Consider the following 23,749-nt stretch of genomic DNA (forward strand, 5'->3'; position numbering starts at 1 on the left):
GGACCACATCCCAAGCTCCACCATCCAGGTGTCAAGATGCAAATGAGAAATGTTAAGCACTGTATGTAGCCTGTCTTGAATAAATCATTTTGCTCTGAAGACATTGAGCAGAGCAGGGTGCTCTGTTAAAAAAATTTTCTTGACACCTTTAAGTCTCAGATTTAGTTCCACAATAGATCAATAAAGAACTAATGTGCCCTGGGTGGACAGGAAGAATTCTTCTTGGTGTTTTCCTTAATTTCAAATAAAATTCACTTTTCTGCCCTCCCCTAACCTTCTGGAGAACCATACATTCTGACAGCAATTTGACAGTCTTCCCCTTTCACTCCAAGAGTGTCAGCAGTTCTGGCTGTAGCCATGAATACAGGCAGTAACATGCAAATACATTTAATGCAATGCAGCCACATGAGTAGTACCTATCCCCTCCCACCCATAAGAGACAGCAGAATAAACAGAACTCCACATCACTACCACAATCTGCTTGTGGTTTGCCTTCAAACCAAGATGAGGTATATTCTACCTTGCATTACTCAAGTTATGTTAAAGCATTATCAGAAATGACGCTTTGATCAATTATCTGCCATGAATTAATGCCTCAGCCTGCAAGGTTCTCAGTCATCAGCTGTGAACTACCAGGCTCAATAGTCTGGCAATTAGGTTACACAGGTCTGTTAGATAATGATCCAAACTGAGGTGACCAGACATTTTCTTCCACCTCAGGAAGCCAATGCCAAGGCTTTCATAAAGCCAGTAACACATAACAACACACCATGCTGTTCAAAAAGCCTGGGGACCTTCCCAAGCTTGGGAAGCTTCACACCTACATAACACATCTAAGGAACATCAGCTCTCACCACACAAGTGCAGAAGCCTGAACAGGTTGAGTGCAGACCTGAGGGCCAGGATCAACTTCACCCCAGTCTCAACAACTCTGAACAAAGACTGTCCCATGCAGGCTGGATATTCAGTGCTTTCAAATGGAGTCCAACATGGAATGGTGGCCCAGGAACCATCCATGAAGGGCATTCAAGGTGCACATGGTTGAGAAGTCACAGGCTGGCAGCAGCCATGCAGCCTTATTCTTCTGTACAATCACAGCCCTCCATGCCACACACTGCCCACGCTTGGAAGTTCTTGTTTCAAAGATAAAATTCAGAGCACCAGACCACATATAGAGAGGGGTGAGAGAACTATTGCTGGGCACAGCCATCAGGCAATACTCTCCCTTCATACCACAGTGGGTCCACAGCCTGGAGGAGTGAAAATAAGCAACAGGAAAACTAAGTGGCAAAGGAAGCAGAAGCTGGGACCCTGCAGGATTTGGTACTTGGAGGAATAAACCACGTAGAGCAAGAGTTCTCCACTTATTTTGTTAACATGCAGACATCTAGTCATGTCTTATCCAGAACAAGGGATTGTATAACAAGAAAAAATTCCCAATAAGAAATTTTATACCTTCAAGTGGGTTTACCAACATGAGTTTCTGTTCACTCAGATTAAGGAGATCCTCTTTTTTTCTGGCAAAATATTTGAGCTCCTGGTTCAGGGCTGAGCAAACCTCTTTGGTGCTGTCCTAGAGGCACAAAGGTTCAGAACCAGCTACCTGCTCATGAGAGCCATGAATTTTAAAGACTTTTCGGTTGAGACTGTTCTTCATCTGGTTTGCTACCCTCCCACCTGCTCAGTCTGACAGCCACTGGCTGAGCAGGACTGACTGGCTCATCCTTTCCCCTTTCAGAGAAGCCCAGACCTTCACCCTAGGGCTGCAGAGATGCACTAAACAGGTCTGCAGTGCCAATCTGAAATGCAAACTGCTATGAGCAGGAACTTGAGCCAGTATAACTGGCTGACTGTTGGCATTTCAAGACCATGCTGCCTGCCAGGGTCACCCCTGGGCAAAAAAGTGCCCAGGAGACAGGAAAACCAGATTTACAGTAGTTTGTTAGGAACAGCACCGAGTTCTACAGCTGAGTGGCTGCTCCTCTGCTAGAAGGAACAGCTAGACAGAACAGAGAGGAAGGAAACAAGGGAGAAGTATACACATCTGTGCTAGAAGGATAAACCACAGCCTGTAGTCATCACAGTTCTGTTTGCAGACTGTCCCAGGTCCAGGCAGCCCTCCTCTGTCCTTTTAAGCTGTGTACTCCACACACATGGCAGGGACTGTGCCTTCCTCTGGGAAAGGAAACAGTTTACTCTGCCACACATAGATAACTAATCAAAACCCCACAAAAGTGTGGCTCAGACTTATACATGGACCAAACTGAATAATCAGCCACCCAATGTCAACCCTGGAGTCCATGGTGGGGCTGACACAAATTTAGCCTCATGAAAAAGTTTTAGTTTAAATCTTCTCAGGGCTTAGTAGGAAATACACTTGTTAAAATCATGGATCAGCTAGGAATAGAAAAGATCATACTGGCTAAAGATGGGTTCAAACTAAAACTAATCTGGACAGACTATCTGGAGAATGGCAGACAGGTCCAGCACACACAGGAGCAAGCTGAGAGAGAATCACTGCTTGAGCCAAGCTACTGAAGAAAACAATAATTGAGAAACTGAGAACAAACCAGGAAAGATACTCTGTGTAAGGGGTAACAACTGAGCACATTGCTACTCTGCAATGACGAGACTTAGGGTTTGGGATAGAAACTTCTTCCTACATTAGAGTTGACTAAATCAAGATAAAGGGGGAGCAATCAACAGGAAAGGAACTTCAGTCCCCTCCACCTGGATTCTCCCTCAGCCCCAGGTCTGTCTGTAATCTGAGCACCCAACTTCTCAGCCACTCCATGGAGTAATGTTCACTACAGAACATGATATGCACACAAGACTGTTTCTGTATCCCTGGAGAGGGGCTGTAGTTTCCCAAAACACACCAACTCAGTTTTCAGTCATAAGAGCTGTCTCCAAGAATACACAGCACCGTAGTTCCGCTACCGGTCAGCTCTGCATAGCTGCTCCCCAGGGATCACAGCAGCAAAGTTGGTCAACAAAAAGTTTTAAACCCCCCACTCCCAAAACTCAAAACAGCAGAGATCATGTCTCTAGAGACAAAATAACAGATAGCCTGACGTTGTTCTCTTCCTTCTGAAATTAAAAGTTCAAAGGAACAACCAGGGCTGTTCTGTACTGTGCCCTCTGAACATCTGGGTAAGCATCTAAAACCAACTGCAAGAGCTGGCTTTCAAGGGTGAAGCATCTAGAAGTGAGCCCTGTTTGAGTTATTTTTAAATGTTTAGACAGGACTTAAAATAGGACCAGTGTTTTGAGTACTTCTGAAGAATATGAACCTCACGTAGGCCATGACATTTTTAGTTTGGAAAGGCTTTGGAACAGAGGTTTTACTGTTCATGCATCAACTTATCACCCATTTTAGTTCAAATTAACTTAGAGTCCATTACAAAGCAAGAAACACCCTTTCGAAGGAGGGAAATTAACACAAATAAGATGTAGGCTATCAGGAGTAAGGCAGTCTCTGTATGTCAATAAAACCTACCATCCCATAATAGCAGGAACAGTATTTGCCACAGAGAAAAGGGGAAAGTCAGCTTCTCTGCTTACAATATTCATTTTCACCACTTTTCCTACCTGTGTAGTTTCTAGACATACTCTCTGCCTCTCTTCAAGTTCAAGTCAACAGCCTGCAGACTCCAGCAGCCCAAGGCAGTGCCTTCAGCAAGCGAGAGGCTGTACATCACAGGCAGCACAGAACCAACCTAGAACACAAGCTGTGCCACTCTCCTTTTTTACAAGTTTTATTAGCATCCCCCCTCCCACCCCAGGCTGCACTTGTCTGGCTCTGGCCTGAAACATCAGACTGAAGCAAAACCATAGTAGCACTTCACCTCCCTGAATACTCTCACAGGCTTCAACAATGAGCAGCTCAGGGACCTCCTGGGATAAAGGTGGTTTCTATGCATTCAGTAACCTTCAATAGCTCCCTCTTCTACAGACCTGCCCCATGTCCTCACATACACACAGATATCTGGCATTCACAACATCCTGTGGTAAGAAGCTTCCAGGTTAACTGCACACATCAAGGACTAAGTTGTTACTTGTTTTAAGCTTACTTCATGCAACCTGTTCATACTTCTAATGGAAAAGGAAAAAAAAAGGCTGCTCCCCCTCTAAACTTTCCAGCTGACTCAGGAATTGAAGATAACTGTCATTTATTGTTTTTCAGGTGGAAGAATCCCAACTTACTCTGTTGTGCTTTGTATGGAAGGTAACACTCACCTCTGTTCACTGTTGCTGCTGTTCCATTTCTAAAAACTGAAGATACCTCTATTAAGACGGCAATGGTTTTCCTAAAGCTGTAGAAAACTCAACTTCCATAAGAGCTGGAGGAACTAGTGTGATGGTTATCAAATACAGCAGGGATTCCCCACTTCTATAGTGAATTGCCCATCTGGTAGCTCTCTGTTAAAATATTCAGCCTAACTCCTTAAACTGAGTTTGTTCAAAACTAAGTTTACTTTCAAGCCACAGCATTCAGCTGCACCCTTCATCCACCAGAACAGGGAGTATTTTTAAAAAACTTTCTCTCCCTGTTAGTTCTTTGAAAATACAAATTATCTTATGGTTGAATCAGCCTGCCCTGATGAAGGGTAGATCCCTCACAAGATCATGTGCCAGAGCTTTATTCTGTCATGCATTCTTCATGAACATTTAAATCCAGTAGTTTTTCCTCAAGTATGGGCACAGTGTTTATACATTTCCTGACGCTACACAGAACAGTATTCTTACCAGATCTTGTTCTCCTGCAGAGTCATATAAGAATATCTGGGTTTGGAGACTGTTTGTATCATAACTCCCAAAAATCCTGAGTGATTTCTTTCACAAATGCACTAATTGCTTCCCACATTGTTTATGAGATATAGAAGTTTGTTAATAATACATGCTTAGCTGACTAAGAAACCTAAACCTTCCTGTCAGGCTAAAATAACTTTCCTGGCTTTACTCTTTCCTTTGCCAGTTTTATTATTAAGAGTCAAATAAGTGTTTTTTAAAAATGCAGATATGTGGAAGTATAACTGGAATTAAAAGAGAGAAAGAAGGCCATTAAAACCCAACAGAACAATACATCACCTAGAGTTACAATACTCGGTGCTAACAGCTTCTTGAAAATATAAACCTATCCCACAGTTTAGGGTTTTGAACCACACTCTAAGGGTTAGAAGGAACACCTCACCCCCCAAATGGCCCATAACTCATCCTGATAAAAACAAAGAACCCTTCTTCCAAGGTTCTATGAGCACCTGAGGTGTTTTCAGAGGCAAAGGTGAATGTTTCTCCTGAAGAATTCTTGCCTTGCACACAGCACCGCAGTTGTGTGTTTATTCTTAAAAACTGGTGGTTCACAGAAAATAGGGCAGAAAAGCAGTCCCTGAACTGCTTAAAAGGGAGGGGAGGGAGGAGGGAGGGAACAAGTAACACTCTCCTAGGTAACACCAAGTCGCTACTCCGGCTGCACAGGAATGAAGCTGAGCGCGACGCAGATAATAACCGTAACTCACATTTCAGAAGTTAGTTTGTTCAGACATGATCTTTCACACTTCAAGGTACTAAAAAGCATGTCCTCTAGTGCACTTCTGCTGGAGCACTTTTTCAACAGGATCTGGACAGAATCACCTCAGTATCTCAAAGAATACAACAACATGCAGTCCTCTGGCCTCCTTACAATCTTGTATTTTTTTATGTACCCTGAAAGCATGGATCCAGAACAGACTGGACTGAATTCAAGTCATCTCAAGTACTTACTCATTCCCTATTTCAAACTGCTTTGATTTAATGGTTTTACTGGAACCACCCAGAGCAATGCAAAGCTGAGGCAACCAGACTCTCCAATCTTTGTACATTTGTTACATGTATTCAGGATTTATTCTTGGATGCCCGGATTGAAAGAGATTTTCTGAAAACTTGCTCTTTATTATCCAGGAGTTCCATCCAGGTCTACTACCAAACTTTCAGGGTGCACCCCAGAGAGGTCTGGGCAGGGAGTTGCTGTCTCATTTTGTTCATTGTTTTTATTTCTGCTGATTTCATTTCTTCAATGTTAGAGCTGCAAATCCAACAAGCAGACATCCTTCAGATGAAGGGCTCCCGTACTCCCAGTGCTCTAACATGATACTCATCTCTCCAGTGCAAAAGTCAGTGACTCATCTACATCAGCTCCTAGTATCCAGGTGCCAGGGTTTCACTTCCCAGACAGAGGTTCATGCAGATTTGCAGATCTTCAGCATCTCATTCAGTCTGGGATCTCTGGTGTACCACCCTACATTTGATATTCAAATTTCCGTATTCAAATTGCATGTATTCACCTACAGAGTGCTTCACCAGGCAAACTGACAGCAGAGTTGTAACTATCCTGTTTAATAGGAAGCAGCCTGAAAGAATTCTGTTTCAGGGAGACATTTCTTCAAGGGTCTATAGCTGTCAACACCACAAAGCTCAGCCAGCACAAAGCAGCTCATCACACTCCGTGGTGATTGACAGACAGAGATGAACATCACTCCTGCTCCAGGAGTCTGTCTTCAGATTTGGCAACACTCACTGGCCCATTTCTACTTATAGATCACCATCAGAAACTCACAGTTTTGTTTTGGTTTTTTTGCTTTGTTTCTGTCTATAGGTTAAATTAACTGACTTCTAGAGAAAATTCAAAGTTTAAAGGTTAGTTTTTATATTTCAAGTGCAGCACCAGAGGTGCCAAGAAGACTTGCAAACGGTGTACAGTAGCCTGACTTTGGTAGCACTGCAACCCATAATTCCCAATCACTCTCTCAAGAAAGTTGGGGTGAAAAAGGAAAAAAAATGACAAGCAAATAGGCAACCTCTGGAGTAAACACATGTGCTTACAGCAGAACTCTACAGAACCGAGCTTCTGTTGAAGAGATGTCCTTCATCCTTCATGGGATTTATGCAGGATTTCCCTGCATAAAGAGAATGTTCCCTTTGCAAAGGGAACAAGTGAACACTCCCACATACAGCCACTCACTCTTTCCAGTAGACCACGTGCCTGGAGAACTCGTCCAACTAATCACAGGTGGTACAGTTGGTCAGGTGGGTTCGTCACGCAGCAGCATCCAGAGGCTGCCCAGCATGACAGTGGCCACGCACACAGAGATGATCAGGAACACGGAGGAGCCCAGCGGGCTGCAGCTGTCCATGGGCATCCCAGGGCTGACTCCCGGCACATTTTGCTTACCATCTGGACTCTTGGGAACGTTGAGACACCTTCATTTCTCTTATTGAGGAGTGTGCCTCAAGCTGGAAAAAACAACAGAGCATGAAATGCAAAGACTATTTTTCCAATAAATTAAATCTGTTGCACTTGACTCCTGCTGTGGTTCCCTTCCTCCGAGAAGGCATGGTCTGGCCAGCTGCACAAAGTCCAGGCAGCCCTGGGAAAACAATGGGATCTTTTTCCTGCCAGAACCAGCCTTCCTGCTCACCCTTCTAACCATGGCATGGAGGACACCCCCAGTGTGTGTCTGCAGAGGAGAGGAGTCTGTTGGCATAGCAACTGCACACGCTAACTCTCTGCTAATGAACAGGGATAAAATGTTTTGTTCTCATTAGGAAAAATACAGACACATTCCTGATTGGTGAGTAATGTCTCTGCCTCTGGGAGATTAGCTCAGAGCTGTGCAGCCTGAAACAGCCTCAATTCAGCCCACTGCAGTGCTTCCCTTGAACAGCCACTCTCCAAGGACCCTGCATCTCTCAAGGGAAAGCCCACAGAGCTTTCTGCAGCACTTTGCCTTTGGGCCCGAGACAGCTCAAGGCGAGAATAATGAGAAGAGGCTAGACAGGAGCAAACCGGAACAGGCACAATGGGAACACACCCCCTGTCCCTGCAGGGGAGCCAGCTCTCGCTGGTGCCTTGGCTGCACCTGGGTCCCAAGCTACCTCGCAGCCAGTGAGAGTTTCTCTTTGTGCATCCACTGCAGGTCTGCCTTGCACAGGGCTCAGATCCACCTGGGACCCCAGCTCCCACTCCAGCCACATTTCCCAGTGCTGGGTGAATAAATGGACAGAGCAAAGAGCTGCAGAACACTCAGAGCAGAGCTCAGCAACCATTATTAGGTGCCTGGGCGCAGAAAAGACAACAAGGGCTCCAGCCTACCTGTTTTGAGATTTGGGCATTAACAATCAACAAGATCCACCACGAGTCTGGTATTTGCAGAATATTTGCACCCTGTTTTACCACTAAGGTCTGCATCTGGGTGCTAACCCAAACTACCCAAAGCCTCTGCCCACACAGGCAATACTGCTTCCCAAACCCTCTCCCCTTCAGATCCTCCTGCCACAGGAGCCAGCATGGCAAGTGGGAGGATCAGAGTACTTCACTCTTTGCAAAGAAGATCTGGGGCAGATGCAAGGCCAGACACCCAATGCACAAGCAAAAATCCAGCCTCTAACCACAGTTTTGCCGGGCTTTTGGCATAGGCACAAACACAGCTGGTCTGGACAGCACAAACACAGCCCAGCAGAATCAAACTCTAAGCCCATAGCTCATCTCTCCTTTATGCTGCTACTGGGTCCCATTTGCTCACATCGGTTCACCTTGCCTTGAATTCAAAAGCTCTTGAGAATAGGGACTGCACACCTTAGACCTCAGAGGGGACTTCAGATTTCTAGGGGCTGAACAGGTACACAAACTCCCTTCTCCCTCTGGTGGGAGATAGGTGCTGGCTGGGTTTAGTACCTCACACAGATACACTCAGCTCCACAGCAAACTGGGATGAGGCAAGGCTCTCTTGCTCTCCCACACCCCTGCACTGCTGATGGAGAAAGAGTGGGATTTAGGCTCACAGGTAGCCGCAGCCGCGCTCTGAGCATTCACTAACTCCCCCACCCAGCCTCTCAGACTTTCACTTGCCCTTTTCCTGCTCCTCCGGACTTCAAACACCTCAACTCAGCAGCTCAGAGTGATGCAGGAGAAGGTAGAGTCAGCATCGGGAAGAAAGGACTCCGTTCCTTTATGCCTTTGAGAAACGTGCATGTGCAGCAGGGAACTGCTCTCCCTCAGCCACAACACCTGGGTGTTAACCCTGTACTGTGATCTGCGCACAGGACTGCTCGGGCTTCATTTCTACTTTACACCCTTCCAGCTGAGAATTCTGTTATTCAGTCCCTATGCAGGCACTCTACTGCCTGCAAAGCCATCTCTCTTTGCCTAAAGGAGAGAAATAACCCCGGCTCTTGCCCAGCAGGGACAGACCCCGGCCTTGGCTGGCAGCCCCTGCCCAGCCTGCCGTGAAGCACAGATCCCTCCCAGACCAACACAAGGCCAGAGGGGCCGGGGTGCTGTTTTCCAGCCTCCAGGCATTTTACTTGTTCCAGGCGATCCCTCCCCCAGCCCTCAGAAAGGAAAAGCCGTGGGAATGGAGCTCAACACCCCGAAGTAGGCTCACCCCCGGGCGATGAGGAGCTTAACTCTCTGCGCGCCGGCGGGCAGCCCTTCGCACAGGCTGGCAGGACCTCGGCACACGGGGACATCCCGGGAATGGCCCCGTCCTGCTCTCGGCACTGATACCACAGCCCCCAGTGCTGTGCCAGCAGGGAAGGGACAGACCTGACACTCGTCCATCACAGTCCCTCTCACTTTCCCAGGACGCTCGTCATTGCTGCAGCTCTACTTTCCAGTGTTTTCATCCTCCACCAGCACACAGCCAGCAAGCCGCAAGAGGAAAGCCCTTTTTTCATCTTTCCACTCTCCCAGCAGGTCCCAGAGGCTGCCCACTTAACAAAAAGTTATCTTTACCATGTCACCAAGGCACTTTTCCTCCCTTCTGCCCCACACGCTGCGGTACAAAGCCGCCCTCATGGGCGCGGAGCCTGCGGTCAGCCATCAGCCAGCATGTCAGGAGTTAAGTCCGCATTTCCATTCTCCTGACCTGCACCAACGCTGGCTGAATATCGAGCTATTCTTTGCAGCTTGATAAAGCATGAGAAAGCTAAAGGCCTCACACACTCCTCTTTTCACAGCTTGGCCTGCTGCCCACAAGCTGTCACTCCCTGGCACCCAGGGCAAAGAGAGAGGGGAGGCCAAACTGCAGCCAGCTGCAATGAATCACTCGCTCCCCGTCCCTCCTCCCCAGGGAGCCCGGGTCCCTCCTTCCGGCAAGGGATAATGTCTGCCTGGCCTCCCTGCCTTCTTTCACAGAAAAAGCCATCCTGGGCCGGGGGGGGGCCTCCTATTGCAAAAAGCTGCTGCCACAAAAAGGCGCAGAGCAGCTCCCAGCAAGACTGAAGAACAAGGATTTCTGCTCAGCAGCTGGATGGGAACGCACGGCTGCAAGTGTTCAGCACAAACACCACTTAAAAAAATGTGAAGTTGGTCATTTGTCTAAATTGCAGGAAATTCTGGAGGAAGGCTCAGACACAGAATCTGATTTGAAGGAGACTCTTTATGCCCCACTCATGCAATATTTATTTTGGGGACTGATTTCCATTAAGTCCCTTCCTGGCTGCCCTTTTCCTTCCCGCTATCCCCAGTGTGATAGATGAGCAATTTCTCACACCAGCCCAATTACCAGGTTTCAGCCAAGCTCTCTCAAGCACCACCACCATCCCCTCAAGTTTATTTTGATGCGTTCCATCACACAAACTGCTTCCACACATTACAGTTTGCTCTTCATTTTTAACACAAAACAGCAGAGGGAAATGTCCAGATCTCAGGGTCACTGGCATCCCAGACAAAAAGTGTAGCCAAGAAGGCACAGGAAGACCAAGGTCATCACATGCATTTCTTACACTATAGACCTACATTTGGAGAGCAGTGCTTTCAAAAGGTAAAGATGTCCAAGCCTTTGCAAGGTCAAGATGTCAGCTGTTTGCTTTCTGAGAAAGGGGATATTCTTCAGAAAAACACATGCAAACTCAACCCCTCTCATCAGCCAAAGCATGAACTGAGCAGTGGCATGTGGATCCACATGGCACATGGATACCTCCATCCACTTGTTTCTGTCTCCTGAAAAGAATAACTTTGCTGCACAGTAGTCAGTCCCTGCTCAACAGCTGCATCTCTCCCAGTACAGAGAAAGGAGCTGCAAACTGCAGTTTTATTGGGAAGAGCCCCAAGCCCTGCAAAGGCAAATTCTCATTACCTCCAGTGCAAGACGAGAGGTTGCTTTCCCAAGAGCATGTGCTACCATGTCCAGCATCCCTCTTCTCCCACTAGCACTATCCCAGTGCCTCATATCCCTAACAGCCATACTCTCTGCCTTCCTTTCCTACTCAAGGCAGCCTTTTAGGCTCCAAATTCAGCATACCTGTCTGGTAGTGTGCTTCAAATTCAGCTAGTGGGAGAGCAGGATTAAATAAATTCCTCTTATCTCTTCCTGCACTTGCAGGGTGATGAGGGAAGGAAGAGCTGCACAGTTCCCACCTGGCAGACAATTAGTATTCAGTGAGAAACTCATCAACTTTGGCTCACAGAGGTGATCCACAAAGGGTTTCTTTTATTATTGTTATTGTTTCAGCTTTCAGGGTGTTTGTTTTTACAAACTCTGAAACAGCACAAAACAAAACCATGAAAAGAAACCTTTTTTTTTTAAAGAGAAACGGAAGGACCTTAACTATTCCTAAAGCCATCTTCATCACAAACTAAAACAAGTCTTAAAAACACTCTTCCAGGGGCACAGGCTGTCAAGAATCACAAATAATCACAGTCAATGCCACTTTATCACATTCTCTGCCAGATGACACACTATGTATGGATTTCCCCTTAAGACGCGTTTATAGCGCTTGGTAAAGTCTCTCCTGCACATCTACATCAGTAAGTGTCTCCTCCACAACCTGCAACTACAAAACAAGTACATTGAAAAGATTATTACACTGAGCACCCATAAGTTAGCAAGCTCTGGAACTCTGGTTACCCCTTGTGCAAATGAAACACAAAACACTCCCTAACCATGCTCACACACACTGCTCTGCTGTGGGAATGCCAGCTCGTCCAGCATTGCCCCCCTGCTCTGACAGAAGGATCTCTAAACGCAAAGCTTAATAGAAACAGTTAATATCCTGAGTGTGGCTCTGAGCCATCTGAGCTCTGTGTGTAATATAATCAGGTTCATAATGCCCAGAATAGCACTCTGGAGTCCTAACACAGAATAAGACCTCACTGTATTAAGTGTTGTGTGGATAGTTGCAGTGGTGCTGTTTTCTCTTCTGTAAAATTACTGAGCACCATATACAGGAACCAACCATAACCCATATTTTACAGAAGCTGGGACACAGGAGAGCAATGTACACTTTTCAAATGTCTTTTTTTGGCAGCTAAATCAAGTTAGTATTTTCACAGACACACTGAGGGAGGGAGGGAGGGAAAGGAACACTGAGGTTACTCTCTCTCCAGAGCAGACAGGCAAAAGCCTAGTTCAGCCAAAGCTCACTGAGGCTCTTTATGTTCCTGTTCAGTGACAGAGGTCACTTGTCGAAGCCTGAACCAGATCTGGTACAGGGCTGCCTGCTAAGCATGCTGGCAAAAGGATCTGAGCCATACCCTTCTCTGCAGTTGTTTGTGTTTCTTCAGGAACACCAAAGACCTGGAGTCTGTCCCAACAGTGCTTGCACTGCCTTTGCTAAAAACACGCCTTTTAGCTCCAAAGTAAAATTTGTCTTGAATTCTTTGTGCTCTGAAGAAAGAAATCCCATACACAGGATCCACAAAGAAAGGAATTGCATGTGTTTGCAAAATCATTTCACTTATGCAAATTCTAATTTTCAGCACAGATTCCAGGTTAGATAAATACAGGTTAGATCCATGTTTGAGCTGATTACCCTTTGATGCTCTTTAGGATCACATTGCACAGCAGGTGCTGCTCATACTTCCAAAGCATCCAGAAGTCACAGCTCTTCAATTCATTGATTTTTATGAAGCACCAGGTCATGCTTTCTGGCCTTCAGCTGATCACAGTTCATGAGCCTTCTACACATTTTGGGCTAAGGAACTGTATGTGTTTGAAGTGAATAGAGACTAGATGCCTTTTGGCAAGATGCCTGAGGCAAAGGCCTCAAGAGAGAAATCCACCATTTCCCAGGCTGATATAAATGGACAGGCATCCCCTTGCTTCAACTTTTATTCCCTATTTGTGAACTGGCTACAAAGAAGGACGTTCTCCTCTCACCTAAAAAAAATCTGTGGTTTTAGCACTGCTTTGCCTTTTTTTTCTGCTGTGTGTTTGTCCCCAGAGAAGAGGAGCCCCATCAGCCCCATGCAGTGTCTGATCAGAGCCCATCCTGCCCTGGCAGCATGTTCTCCTGAGCTAAACAGAACAGGTGGGAAGGCAGGAAGACAAACTTCCACAAAGCTGTTTCTTAAACCAGATTTACAGGGATACAGTGAAACAGAGGAAGGGTCAGGGAAGATTGAGCACATTTGTAGCTAACCAGCAAGACTGCAAGCAGAGACCCTGACCTAAAACAGATTTTCTGGAAGAAACACCAAATCCAACAATCACTTGCAGCCCAGCTGGGAGCTACCATTGCTTCCACTCTGGCTGTACCACTGCAATGCCATCACAACCACAGCACCATCTTTCCCACTGAAGTACCTGTTCCTCTACAGGAGGTCATAAAAACTACCTCAACTTTTGCATGCCATGAATGATGAAGATCTGAAAGTCTGGGTTTTGGCATCTACAGTAACTACTGTGAAAATGCTACAGGAGATTTTTGCCAGAAGAGTGAAAAGAGCTTTCCAACTTAACAAAAAAGATAACGTGTACATAGGCAACCCAGCGCAGAACTGCAGGGACAGCAAAAATGGAAGTCCCACTGCTATGGTGAACATTCCTGAAGCTGTCAGTGTGGGAAAGAGGAGAAAGCTGGTTGCTGCTTTACCTGTAGTCACTCAGGAGACAAGCCATCAAGATCTACAGAAATTATGATTATTTTCTGGAATAATAAATGCAGTTTCTGGGAGAAAGATTTTTCATAGGGATATTTTTGACTATCGGTTGAATAACTTCTTTGTTGCAGACTACAGATAAAAAAAAAAGACTCTTCTTGCTATTGCTTTGCCATTCAAGACATTGTCATTGTCACCTTTCAGATGTGTAAATATAAGAGACAGCAGCAGCTGAGCTGTAGTAATTAGGAGGGAGAGATGTGCAGACCTTGTCTCACATCTTCCTGTTAAGATGCAGTTTACACTTTGGCAGGTTTAACAGTCCCCAGTGAAAATAAGCCATCTGCATCTGCTCCAGCACACCATCCTCATTTCTGAACCCTTCAAGCAGTTCTGGAAAAATCAGCATTGCCTCCCTGCTTTTTTCAGGCCTAAATGCAGTCACAAACCCATTAATTTTCTTACAGTAATGCAGGAACACTGGCTCTAGACCTGTTCACAAAGAATCTACTTAAAAAAAACCCATTTCCCATTTTATTCAGGCATCTACTGAGTTCCAAGTTTCACTGCTTTCTGTACTTGCAGCAGGGAGGCCAAGAGGGACGCAAGCAACCTCATTCAATTCTATTCACAAGCACCCTTCCCTGGGAAAGCCAATAACTTTCAGAGGGTCTCTGCAGACTTTGCTCCACTGCTTTGCACACTGGAGAATGGCTGGTTGGTAATCCTCTTTTCACTCAGTGAGCACAGACCCAAAGGTTTTCATTCCTGTGAGCTCAGAAATTTCCATTTCCATTTGAGAGAGACATTTTCCTGGCAGTTCTCAAAAGATGCATTTGTAAAATAGGGAAACAACCTCAAGGAATGCTAAAGCAAAGGAATAAAGCTGTACGTGGACAGCCTTTCTACCTCAGCCAGGAAAGGAAATTCCTTCTCAGCACCAATGCCCCATAAACACAACCTACTCTGCAACTACCAAATACTTGATCAAAACAAAGTGACCAGCTGACCACCCTACCCTGTACAAACACCAAACATTTTCAGATCACCTAGGGCAACAGCCTCCAAAATCTCAAGTGAAAGACAGTCCAGAAATGTGCATTTGTGTGTGCATACAATACAAGCAAAGAAAAGGGGTGCATATCAGATGGCTGCAACACATTAGAGAGGTGAAGGTGCTCTGCTGAACTCACTACAGGAAGACATGCTCACATCAGTGCTTTTTAAACTTGTAGTGCATAGACTTTTGCTGTCTCCAAAGGTAACTAAAAAGCCAAATCCATTGTTGTATCCATACTGTAAAATGTTTAGAAGTTTCCAAATCCAAAGAGGTTGAAACTTGCTTCTTCCAAGAAGGAAAGATTTACATGGCCCAAAGCCAAGTCCCAGAAAAAAGCCCTAGTCAGTGGCTCAGGAATGCCAGCTTTTAACACTGACCAAATGCACACAAACCCTCTGGTAGGGCAATTCACAGTATCATCTCCCACAAAAACTCACTTAAAGTTGCAGCTATCATTCATTGCCTTACTTCTGTGCCAGGGAAACCTAAGTGAGTCTCACTTTGACACCCTCCAAAGTAGTCAGCCGAGTGAGCTATTTCCCTGCCTTGCTTTAGGGGATTCCTGCTTGGTGTTTCTCTAGAGAGGAACAAGAAGGCTTCACACTGCAACAGGCAGGATCCCCTCCATCACTCCCAGCTCCTTAGCAAAGGCATTCCTGAGGTGCACTGTGCCCTAACAAATCAACAAAAGCGCTCCAGGTTTCCTGGCAGCTGGAAACTGGAATTCTGCAGTGAAGGCAAACACCTCTCCAGCTAAAGCAAACACAGCCAGGGAGCCCCTGCTGAGCACCACAGCTACTGTCAAAAGAGGGACAGAGGGAGAAGGTGGGATCATGAGCCATCTGACTGACAAAGGGCAACCCAACATAGACAGGAGATGGTCATAAGCCCAGCCCTGACACAGGCATTCCTCTATGCAGGCATGTGCTTGCCAAAATGGTTTAGCAGAATAAACCCACAAAGCTTCATTTTCAGAGCAATGACCATCTTGCCCTGATACAGATGGTACTTTTGCCTTTAAGAGCATTTATTTTAATGTTTAGAAGACCCATGTAAAAGATCCTGCAAAAATACAGAACAAAAATAGCCTAGTCTTAAACAGCTTATAACTTAACTCTAAAATAAACGGAGACAAAGGGAACAGCAGTGATCAGTGTGAGCAGCACTCAGCTCAGCAGAACAAGACTACTCCTGTTTCCAGGGGTAAAGGAAGGCATTTGGGTTTTTTTCTTTTTAAACTATATAACAGAAAAAACCTGATGAAAGATTTGAGAGAAGAATTATTAGGTGGGTTGGAATACATTTATGGGCCAACCACCTCTCAAAGAGAAACCAAACCAGCATTTTTCAAAAGCAGCACAAGGAAACAACAGAGGGTAATGTTACCAGACAAACAGCAGCAAGAGCCCAGTTTCCAACACTAATATTTGCTAGATTGAATACAAAAAACTAGATGGGCTGCCTCAGTACCTCGTTTTCAGTTGCACTTGGTGAGTAAGGGAGAGGAGAAACCAAGCAGGGCTGAAATAGTGACAGCAAAAGCAAAAGAGCTGCCTGCCTCAAATGCTCTTACAACAGGCATAAGCCCATCAATACCATCAAATATCTCTCATTCAATAAAACAAAGGCATCTTCCTCAGATGCACCCTGAGAGCTGGAACAAATACCCAGATTTTACCATCTCCCCCTCCTGATGGTTATGCTCTCCCACAGGGAGTTTCCTGGTAACACTTTCAGTGCATGGATGGGAGGCAGCAGAGGGTAAGTGTGAACAAATTTACTCATGTCAGACCCGATCCGGAATGCAAATCCGTCTTCAGCTTCCATGGCATCATCTGGAGCCCTCACTGAGGCCACTGTAAGGCACACTTTCCTTCCCACTCCCTTGAAGAAGCACCAGATACCAGTCCACAGGCAAATACTGCCTTTAGGGTAAATCCTGGTCTACCTACACGAGGTTAATTGAGACACAGAGATGCCAGGCAGCTGACAGTGCACAGCAATGGTGCAAAGCCAGCAGCCCCATCAGCAGGTGAGTGCCAGGAGCTCCCACAGCACAAATCATCCACCCCCAGCCTGAGGGAGATCCAGCTGGCAGAGTTTGGCTCTGTTTGGGAAGACCCTGAGTGGCACTTAAAACCCTGAGTCTCAGGAAAGAAAGAACAGCTGAATGTGCAGGGTGAAGGACTCCTACATATGTATAGTGGAGAGACACACACAAAGGAGGGCGGGGGGTGGCTGGGAAGAGTGACAGCAAGACTTGTCTCTGAGCCTTGTGCTTATTTTGACCTTTCAGTTAAAGATTCTCCAAAAAGGCACTGCTCAGCCCCAAGCCTGATTAGATGTCTTGGGAAAAACAGAGCACAAAGCATCACACATGAATGAGCACAGAGCCATAACACGATCTTGATATTCCCACCCATCCATATGGCCAAAAAAAGCCACGTTCTTCAATGCAAACATTGGCAGCAGCAATATGAAACGAATGTGTTAATTAGCAGATTTTGCAATCCAGCACACAGCAGAGACTGCTGATGGTGGCTATTATATAGTCAATCAGAAGTGAAACAGAACAAGTACCACGTTACTTAAACCATTCACAACAAGGTTAATAATTTGCTAATTGCATATTTCTGGCCTGAGCAGACCAAGGTCTGTTTTTCAAGCTTCTTTTCTCAAAGGTATTTTGAAATGTATTTAGTAGGGCAAGCTCTCCATCACTTGCAACTCTTCTCTTTGTTAACATTCAGTCTCAACTTGAATGTTTAGCTTAAATTCAAGAAAGGCTATTGCCTTGCTTTACAGAGCATCAAACTAAATGAGCTCAATGATTTCCAAGCCTTGTGAAGTTCTTTCATTTTCAGCCTGTAAACAATCACAAGTTATTCTGAAACAATCAGAGGCTAAATTACAACATTCATCAGATTTACTTCTTGTATAGGATTTTCACATTGAATGCAGGAGAAGATTATGAAACTGAATTACTTAAATGCCACTGGAATTTAACATAATTCCTTAGAGTACATGGGTTTACACACTAAATGCTTAATAAAACTCTACTCTCCTAAAAAGTTTAATCAATAAAATAGATACTGCAAGACAGGTAAGATGCACAATTACACTGATATTTCTAAGAAATATAAAAAATATAAAGAAGATTTCATTTTCATGAGATATTTGAAGTACAAACTTCAAGCTGACACTCCTGTCATGAACAATACTCTTTGCATCCAGGATGTACCACTTATGGTGCATAAAACATCTAGACATAAACAAAGTTTGGAAGGAAAAGAACAAACAGGGATGAAGAACATGACTGAATTGGTCTTGGGGTTATTTCTAAAGCACAGAAAAACAGAAATCAATTGCACCAGGACTAGTCAGTCACATAATTTAAGGTACAGCCGCTCTGATTTCCTGCCTAACACACAGGCACTGTTCCATTTTATCCACTCACACCTCCATAAAGCCCATTAAGTGGTTCTGTGAAATGTAGTGGTTTATGGCATCCAGACTAAAGGCCTTTGGAGGTCAAAATCTAAGTTCACTACTCTGCTAGTAGTTTGCTACAATGGCTCCATCATTCTTTCTGGCAGCGAGGCCAGACTAATTTCTTATTTGTTTGCCTTCTGCCTTGAGCCATTAATTCCTTCTCTGCTGGATTAAAGAGGAGCTCCTCAGAGTCAATTATGCACATGTTTTAACCAACTCACCTCTCAATAGCTTTTTTGGCAATCAACAGATTGGTCCTGTCAGTGTCTCAGTACAAGGCATCTTTTCTTGAGCCCTTGAACAGCTTTTTACTTTTTTTGTTTGTTTGGTTTTTTTTTAAATATCAACTTTTTTGTCCTCCCCCCACCTCTTCCCCCTTCTTCAGGGTCACTGCTTTGGTGAGGCACAACCAGTGAAAAATCAGCATCTCTGGCACACAGAAGTCCAAACTTGCCTGTATCAGATGGATGCAATTTCACTGGACTCATTTTACAGCATAACTGAGGAGCTACAGAAATCAGGCTGCTAAGATGGTATCAATTCACTAACAGTCAATTATCTGACTGTACTGAGGGTAAGGAGCTCGTATCTTTCTTAATCACCATTTAATCATTTCCCCAAAACCTCTAAGGTAAACTTCACTACCTCCCCCATTCTGCCAAAGACTTACATACTATTCAGAATATTCAAGCAAGAAAATCCCAACATTCCCGTCATTTCTAGCCATGGTTTTGAATTTGTCCTCAGCATGGCCTGCTTCTCTGCTGAATCAACATAAGCAGTGGCTTTAGACTTATTTTCAGAATACTGATGAACTATTGAACAGCAGAGTACACTACTGATGCTTGCTGAAGTCACCTGCTAGGAATACCACTTTCTGAATTGCACCCAGTAACCCATGATTTCAGAAGCATCAGCCTTTTATTTTAATTAAATAATTATGAGGTATGCTGTTGCTGTTGGCACAGATCAATTATTCATACCATTCTATGACTCTAAGTCAAACATCCAAGAAACACATGAACAGTCACCTGCTGCCGTGTTCCTTTCCAGCAGCACTTTCTTACTATTAACACAATTCATCCCTTCAGAGGGATGTACACCTCTGAAGTATTCACCAAAATTATAACTCAAACCTCCCCAAAGACCTGACTTATTCAAGATGACTGCATGGAAAGCATGAATCCCTTGTAGGCCTTAACCAGGCACTCCATATCACAAGGACTGGTACCTTCCTCTACTTCTGTTCTAGCAGCAGGCCCATTGAACTTCCACTTCTAACCAGATTTCCATTGTGTGGCACTTCTCATTTTGTGTTACTTCTCATTTGGTGTTGTACAATAAACCCACACCTAAGTTTGCAAGGAGCACAAGGCAGAGAGCTTAGGCTCTGTGTACAGGCAGGAGCACAGGCAACCCCAGGTGTGGGTCAGTGTGACAGCTGGAAGGGCTCTGTCACACCACTAGGAAGAAAATAATTCCAAGGCAATAGTAGAATGAAACATGTGCCTTTTACCAGTCCTTACCATGGCATTTTCAAAGCAAGAAATTTATTTCCCATTGTGAGCCCCCTGGCCCAGCTACCTGGGAACACCAATACCTGTCTGTTAGGGACAAGATCACCAAGACAGCTCCAAGTAGTAGGAACAAGCAGCCTATGGAAAACTGGTTTCAGGGAAGGCTACCCATCAGTTTGAACAGCAGAAAGTCTGCTCATATTTATGCATGACTGCTCAAGTGAACTGCATGACTGCTTTTGTTGATCTGCTCGCAGCGATCCATTCTTTCAGTAGGAACACCAGGAGGAATCCACGCTGGGACTGGGCAAGGGAAAAAAAAACACTCCGTGGACATACTGAATGGGACAGAAAATTCCCCTACAATTTCTGTAAGTTCATGTCCAGCAATGCCCTGCATTGACTTTTCCAGCAGCTTTTTGGGACACCTCCACACATCAAAGCCCAAGCCACACCACAGTAGTCATTTTCACTAAACCTACTTTAGAAATTGATTAAAAAATTGATTTTTTCATAGCTTAGATAGATACAAAGTGACCTTTCCATCCCACAAAAAACCAAAGGGAATTAACACATGTAAACAGAGTCTTCACTTAAAAGGGAGTGTTTTGTTTTCTTAGAAGGAAAGTCCTGCAACACTTTATTTTTTATTGCAGCTCTCAAAAGATCCATTCTCCTTCCTCTACTTGGGCTTTTCACCTTTCTGTCCAAATCAGGCCAAAGGCATAAGACTTCTCAGAGCATACACAGAAAAGCAGCCTGAAGATAAACACAAATCTTCCTATAGGTCACCAAGACATCAGTACTATTTTGTCAGCTAACAGTTCTATTTCAGTCTGTGAAGCAGCAACACAGAGGACAGTTCCCAGTAGAGATAAGAGTTTTACACGCACAAAAAGTTTTATTTTTCTCTATATAGAAAAGAGGTTTTTGAGATGTATTTTTCATTACTGAGTGTAATAACAAGGATGGGCCATGTGTTTATATGTTTGAGACCATTTCCCTTGTGAATCACTGCATACATAAAATTTCTACCTGCTTAAAATAAACACATTGTGTTTTGGGCAAAGTTCCTTCATTAGCACCTTGTGCCTTCTGGTACTTTCTACATGGTGCACTTGGGGATGCAGATTACAATCCTGGAGCTGAACAGCCAGGTGTAATTTGTGTTTTGATGATCAAACAGGCTCTGGCAGCCTGCAGAACACAGAGTGTCTGTAATTGTCACTGTAGCACCCGTTAGGATCTCACTGTGCTGGCAGCACTGGGAGGAAGGGAAACAGATGCGTACCCCAATGGCTTTCAAACATCCAAGGAAAGATGAAACCACAGAACTGGGAGTGCAGGTCATTCTCCTGTAACAGCTTTGCTCAGTGCAAAGCAGCATCCCAGCAGCATCCTGGGACTTGCATGTGGATGCTAAACACCTGTACCAGGCACAGACACAAGCCTTTGATCAGCAAGAGAATGCCAAAATGCAAAAGTACTTAAACAGAAATGTTCTTGGGACTGTGTGAGCAGCACCAGCACACAAATTCCTCCCATCCCTGTCACCCACTGGAGGGTAAACACTATTCAGATGTTATTTGTCTGTAGCTAATGAGTTTGGCATTCATAGGTCCATGGCAAGAGCTCTGCTACAGCAGGTCTGTGATGGTTGGATGCTGTAGGATGTATTTGGATGGCTGGATCCAAAATAACACTGTTATGTGATATGTCCATCAGCTTGCCCACTCTTTCCACTCTTCACAATCCTTATTCACAGAGTTCAAGAAAGACAGCTCTCCACAGTGGTGGAGCCTAGTTAAGCATTGTGAACAGTGGCCATTATCAGTACAGGTCACTAAGGAAAGCCTCATGATGCCACCACCCTGTACAGACAGGCATCAGACCCACAATGAAACAGAACAATCCCTTGCAAGACCATCGATGGCAGGGGGCTGCCTGTGTTCTATGCCCAGAAAATGCATTCACAAAGCTCAAGTATCCACAACAGTACTGCCACTACAACATACAGGAATAACTAAAAAATGTAATTAGCAAGAAAGCATGATTGTCAGAAGCCTTTATATTAGTGGCACTCTGCTGAGCTTGTTACTGAGGCTACTGACACAGGCTTTCACCTCCCCTGCAGACCAGTTCAGTGTGGAGAAGGAAGGGGCCATGGTGACTTGGGCACTGTGAGGACAGAGACTTGACTGTCCCAAGCCCAGAGAAAGCAAAACAGGCTAAATGGCTCTTTCATCTGGTCCTGTGCAGCTGCTTATATGGCCACAATGCCAGCAGCACAGTCCCTACTGCCCATCTGTGCTGCTGTGGGAGGTCATCCTGCAGGTACCTGCCCTCTGGACAGCACGGAGAGCAAGAGCAGCATTTGTATGGCAGCTGCTCTACCCCACCACTCCCTTTTCTTTAGCTGCATCATCTCAGCAGTGCTGGGCACAAAGCACAAGCAGACACTGCAGCTCTGGGGCTGCAGCTGCCTGTGGCTGAGGCCAAGGAGCTCAGCACATCGAGTCACTCCGGGATGGCAGTGCCGCAGGGGCTGCTCTGCCTTCCTGCCAATTCCAATTCTGCCTATGCTGCCAAGAGAACAAGCTGGTAGCAATCACCCAGGGCCATTCTGAAATTGCACATGCACCTCTGTTGGCTGTCACACATCTGGAGAACAGTTTCTGGTTACAAATCCCCATAAGAGAGGAAAAAATTTAGATCAAAGGAGGAAATAAACAGTACGAGTCAGTGTTACCCGTTAGAGCCACAGCAGTGCCTCAGAAGGCACAGTCACACAAGGGAACCACACCTCTCCATCACAGCCATGAGAAAGCTGCACTGCCACACAGGACAAACAGCAAAAAGCCCTTGCAATCTTTGTCTTAAATCTCTCTCAAGTATCAGATTGACGTGAAATTCGATTCAAAATACGCTTCAGCTAAGGATCAGAACATAAATTCACAAATGCTGTAGTCTCCCCAGGTACTTCAGCCTTTCTGCAGCCTCATTTCATCAATTTCTATCAAAATGCTGAAATGATCTGGCAAATAAAGCAAGCCCCTGGTTAGTACTTCTCCATTTCCCACAGTGGCACACAGAGATCTCATGCAATTAATTCAGTTGCAGATCGGCTTTACCATTCTCTGGGGTAGAATCATTCAGTAGCAGACTGCAATCTGTATGCAAAAAGTCAAGCAGGAAGCAAATAAAGATCAAAATATTGATGTCAGTGCAATTCAAAAGTCCAGGAACTGCTTCTGCACTTGAGATCTCTAGCACATACAACTTTTGGCTACACTAGAAGTAGGAGACAGTAGAAGACAGGTGAGAAGAGCTTATGACTCTGGTGTGTGGAAGACAGCAAACAGATGATCAAAATTCTCATCATGTGTTACCAAAATGCTCTCACATATGATAATTTCATAATTCACTAACACAGTTGCTCTCTCCAGCATTTTAAGAAGGTTCAATGCAAAAAAATCTTGGGATCAAGGCTGAAAGTACTAAAAAGAGAGTTGCTTCAGGATCATTAACTAACTCCAAGCTGTCCAAAACCCTACAACAGCCTCAGTGAGGACATTATTTCTGACAAAGCCTGGTCTGGCAGGACCATCTCTGAAGCCATGGTTCCTCTGCTTCAAATATTTTTTGTCTGAAGGACTTCCAGCTGAGCAGAACACTCAGCAGGCAATGCCAGGAGCATTTTCTCAAGCATTTGCTTGGCCAGCTGTCCACAGAGGTTGGCATTTCTTTACAGAAACTAGAGAACCCAAAACTTCTGCAGTGTCTCACACAGGAGGATGAGCACATGGGCACTTGTAAGCA

General features: G+C 45.0%; 1 protein-coding gene across 5 annotated transcripts in view; it reads right to left on the reverse strand.

The window, feature by feature from the left end:
• PLXNB1 (plexin B1) overlaps nucleotides 1–23,749 on the reverse strand; it is a 77,281-nt gene that overhangs the window by 48,362 nt on the left and 5,170 nt on the right. Inside the window, exon 2 of one of the 5 annotated variants that reach the window (XM_071439571.1) lies at nucleotides 7,022–7,272. The exons of 1 other annotated variant lie outside the window; for it this stretch is intronic. Coding sequence is in view for 1 of the 4 variants with exons in the window: in XM_071439569.1 (XP_071295670.1) it covers nucleotides 5,764–5,861 (98 nt within the window). In the remaining 3 variants the exon portion in view is untranslated. Of the gene's footprint in view, nucleotides 1–5,763; nucleotides 5,906–7,000; nucleotides 7,273–23,749 lie in introns of those variants that run through there. 3 more of the 5 variants (XM_071439570.1, XM_071439572.1, XM_071439569.1) reach the window with 3 other exon arrangements.

Source organism: Agelaius tricolor, unplaced genomic scaffold (genome assembly GCF_023055355.1).
Source record: "Agelaius tricolor isolate 1412-34295 unplaced genomic scaffold, bAgeTri1.0.p SCAF_14, whole genome shotgun sequence".
Lineage (NCBI taxonomy): Eukaryota > Metazoa > Chordata > Aves > Passeriformes > Icteridae > Agelaius > Agelaius tricolor.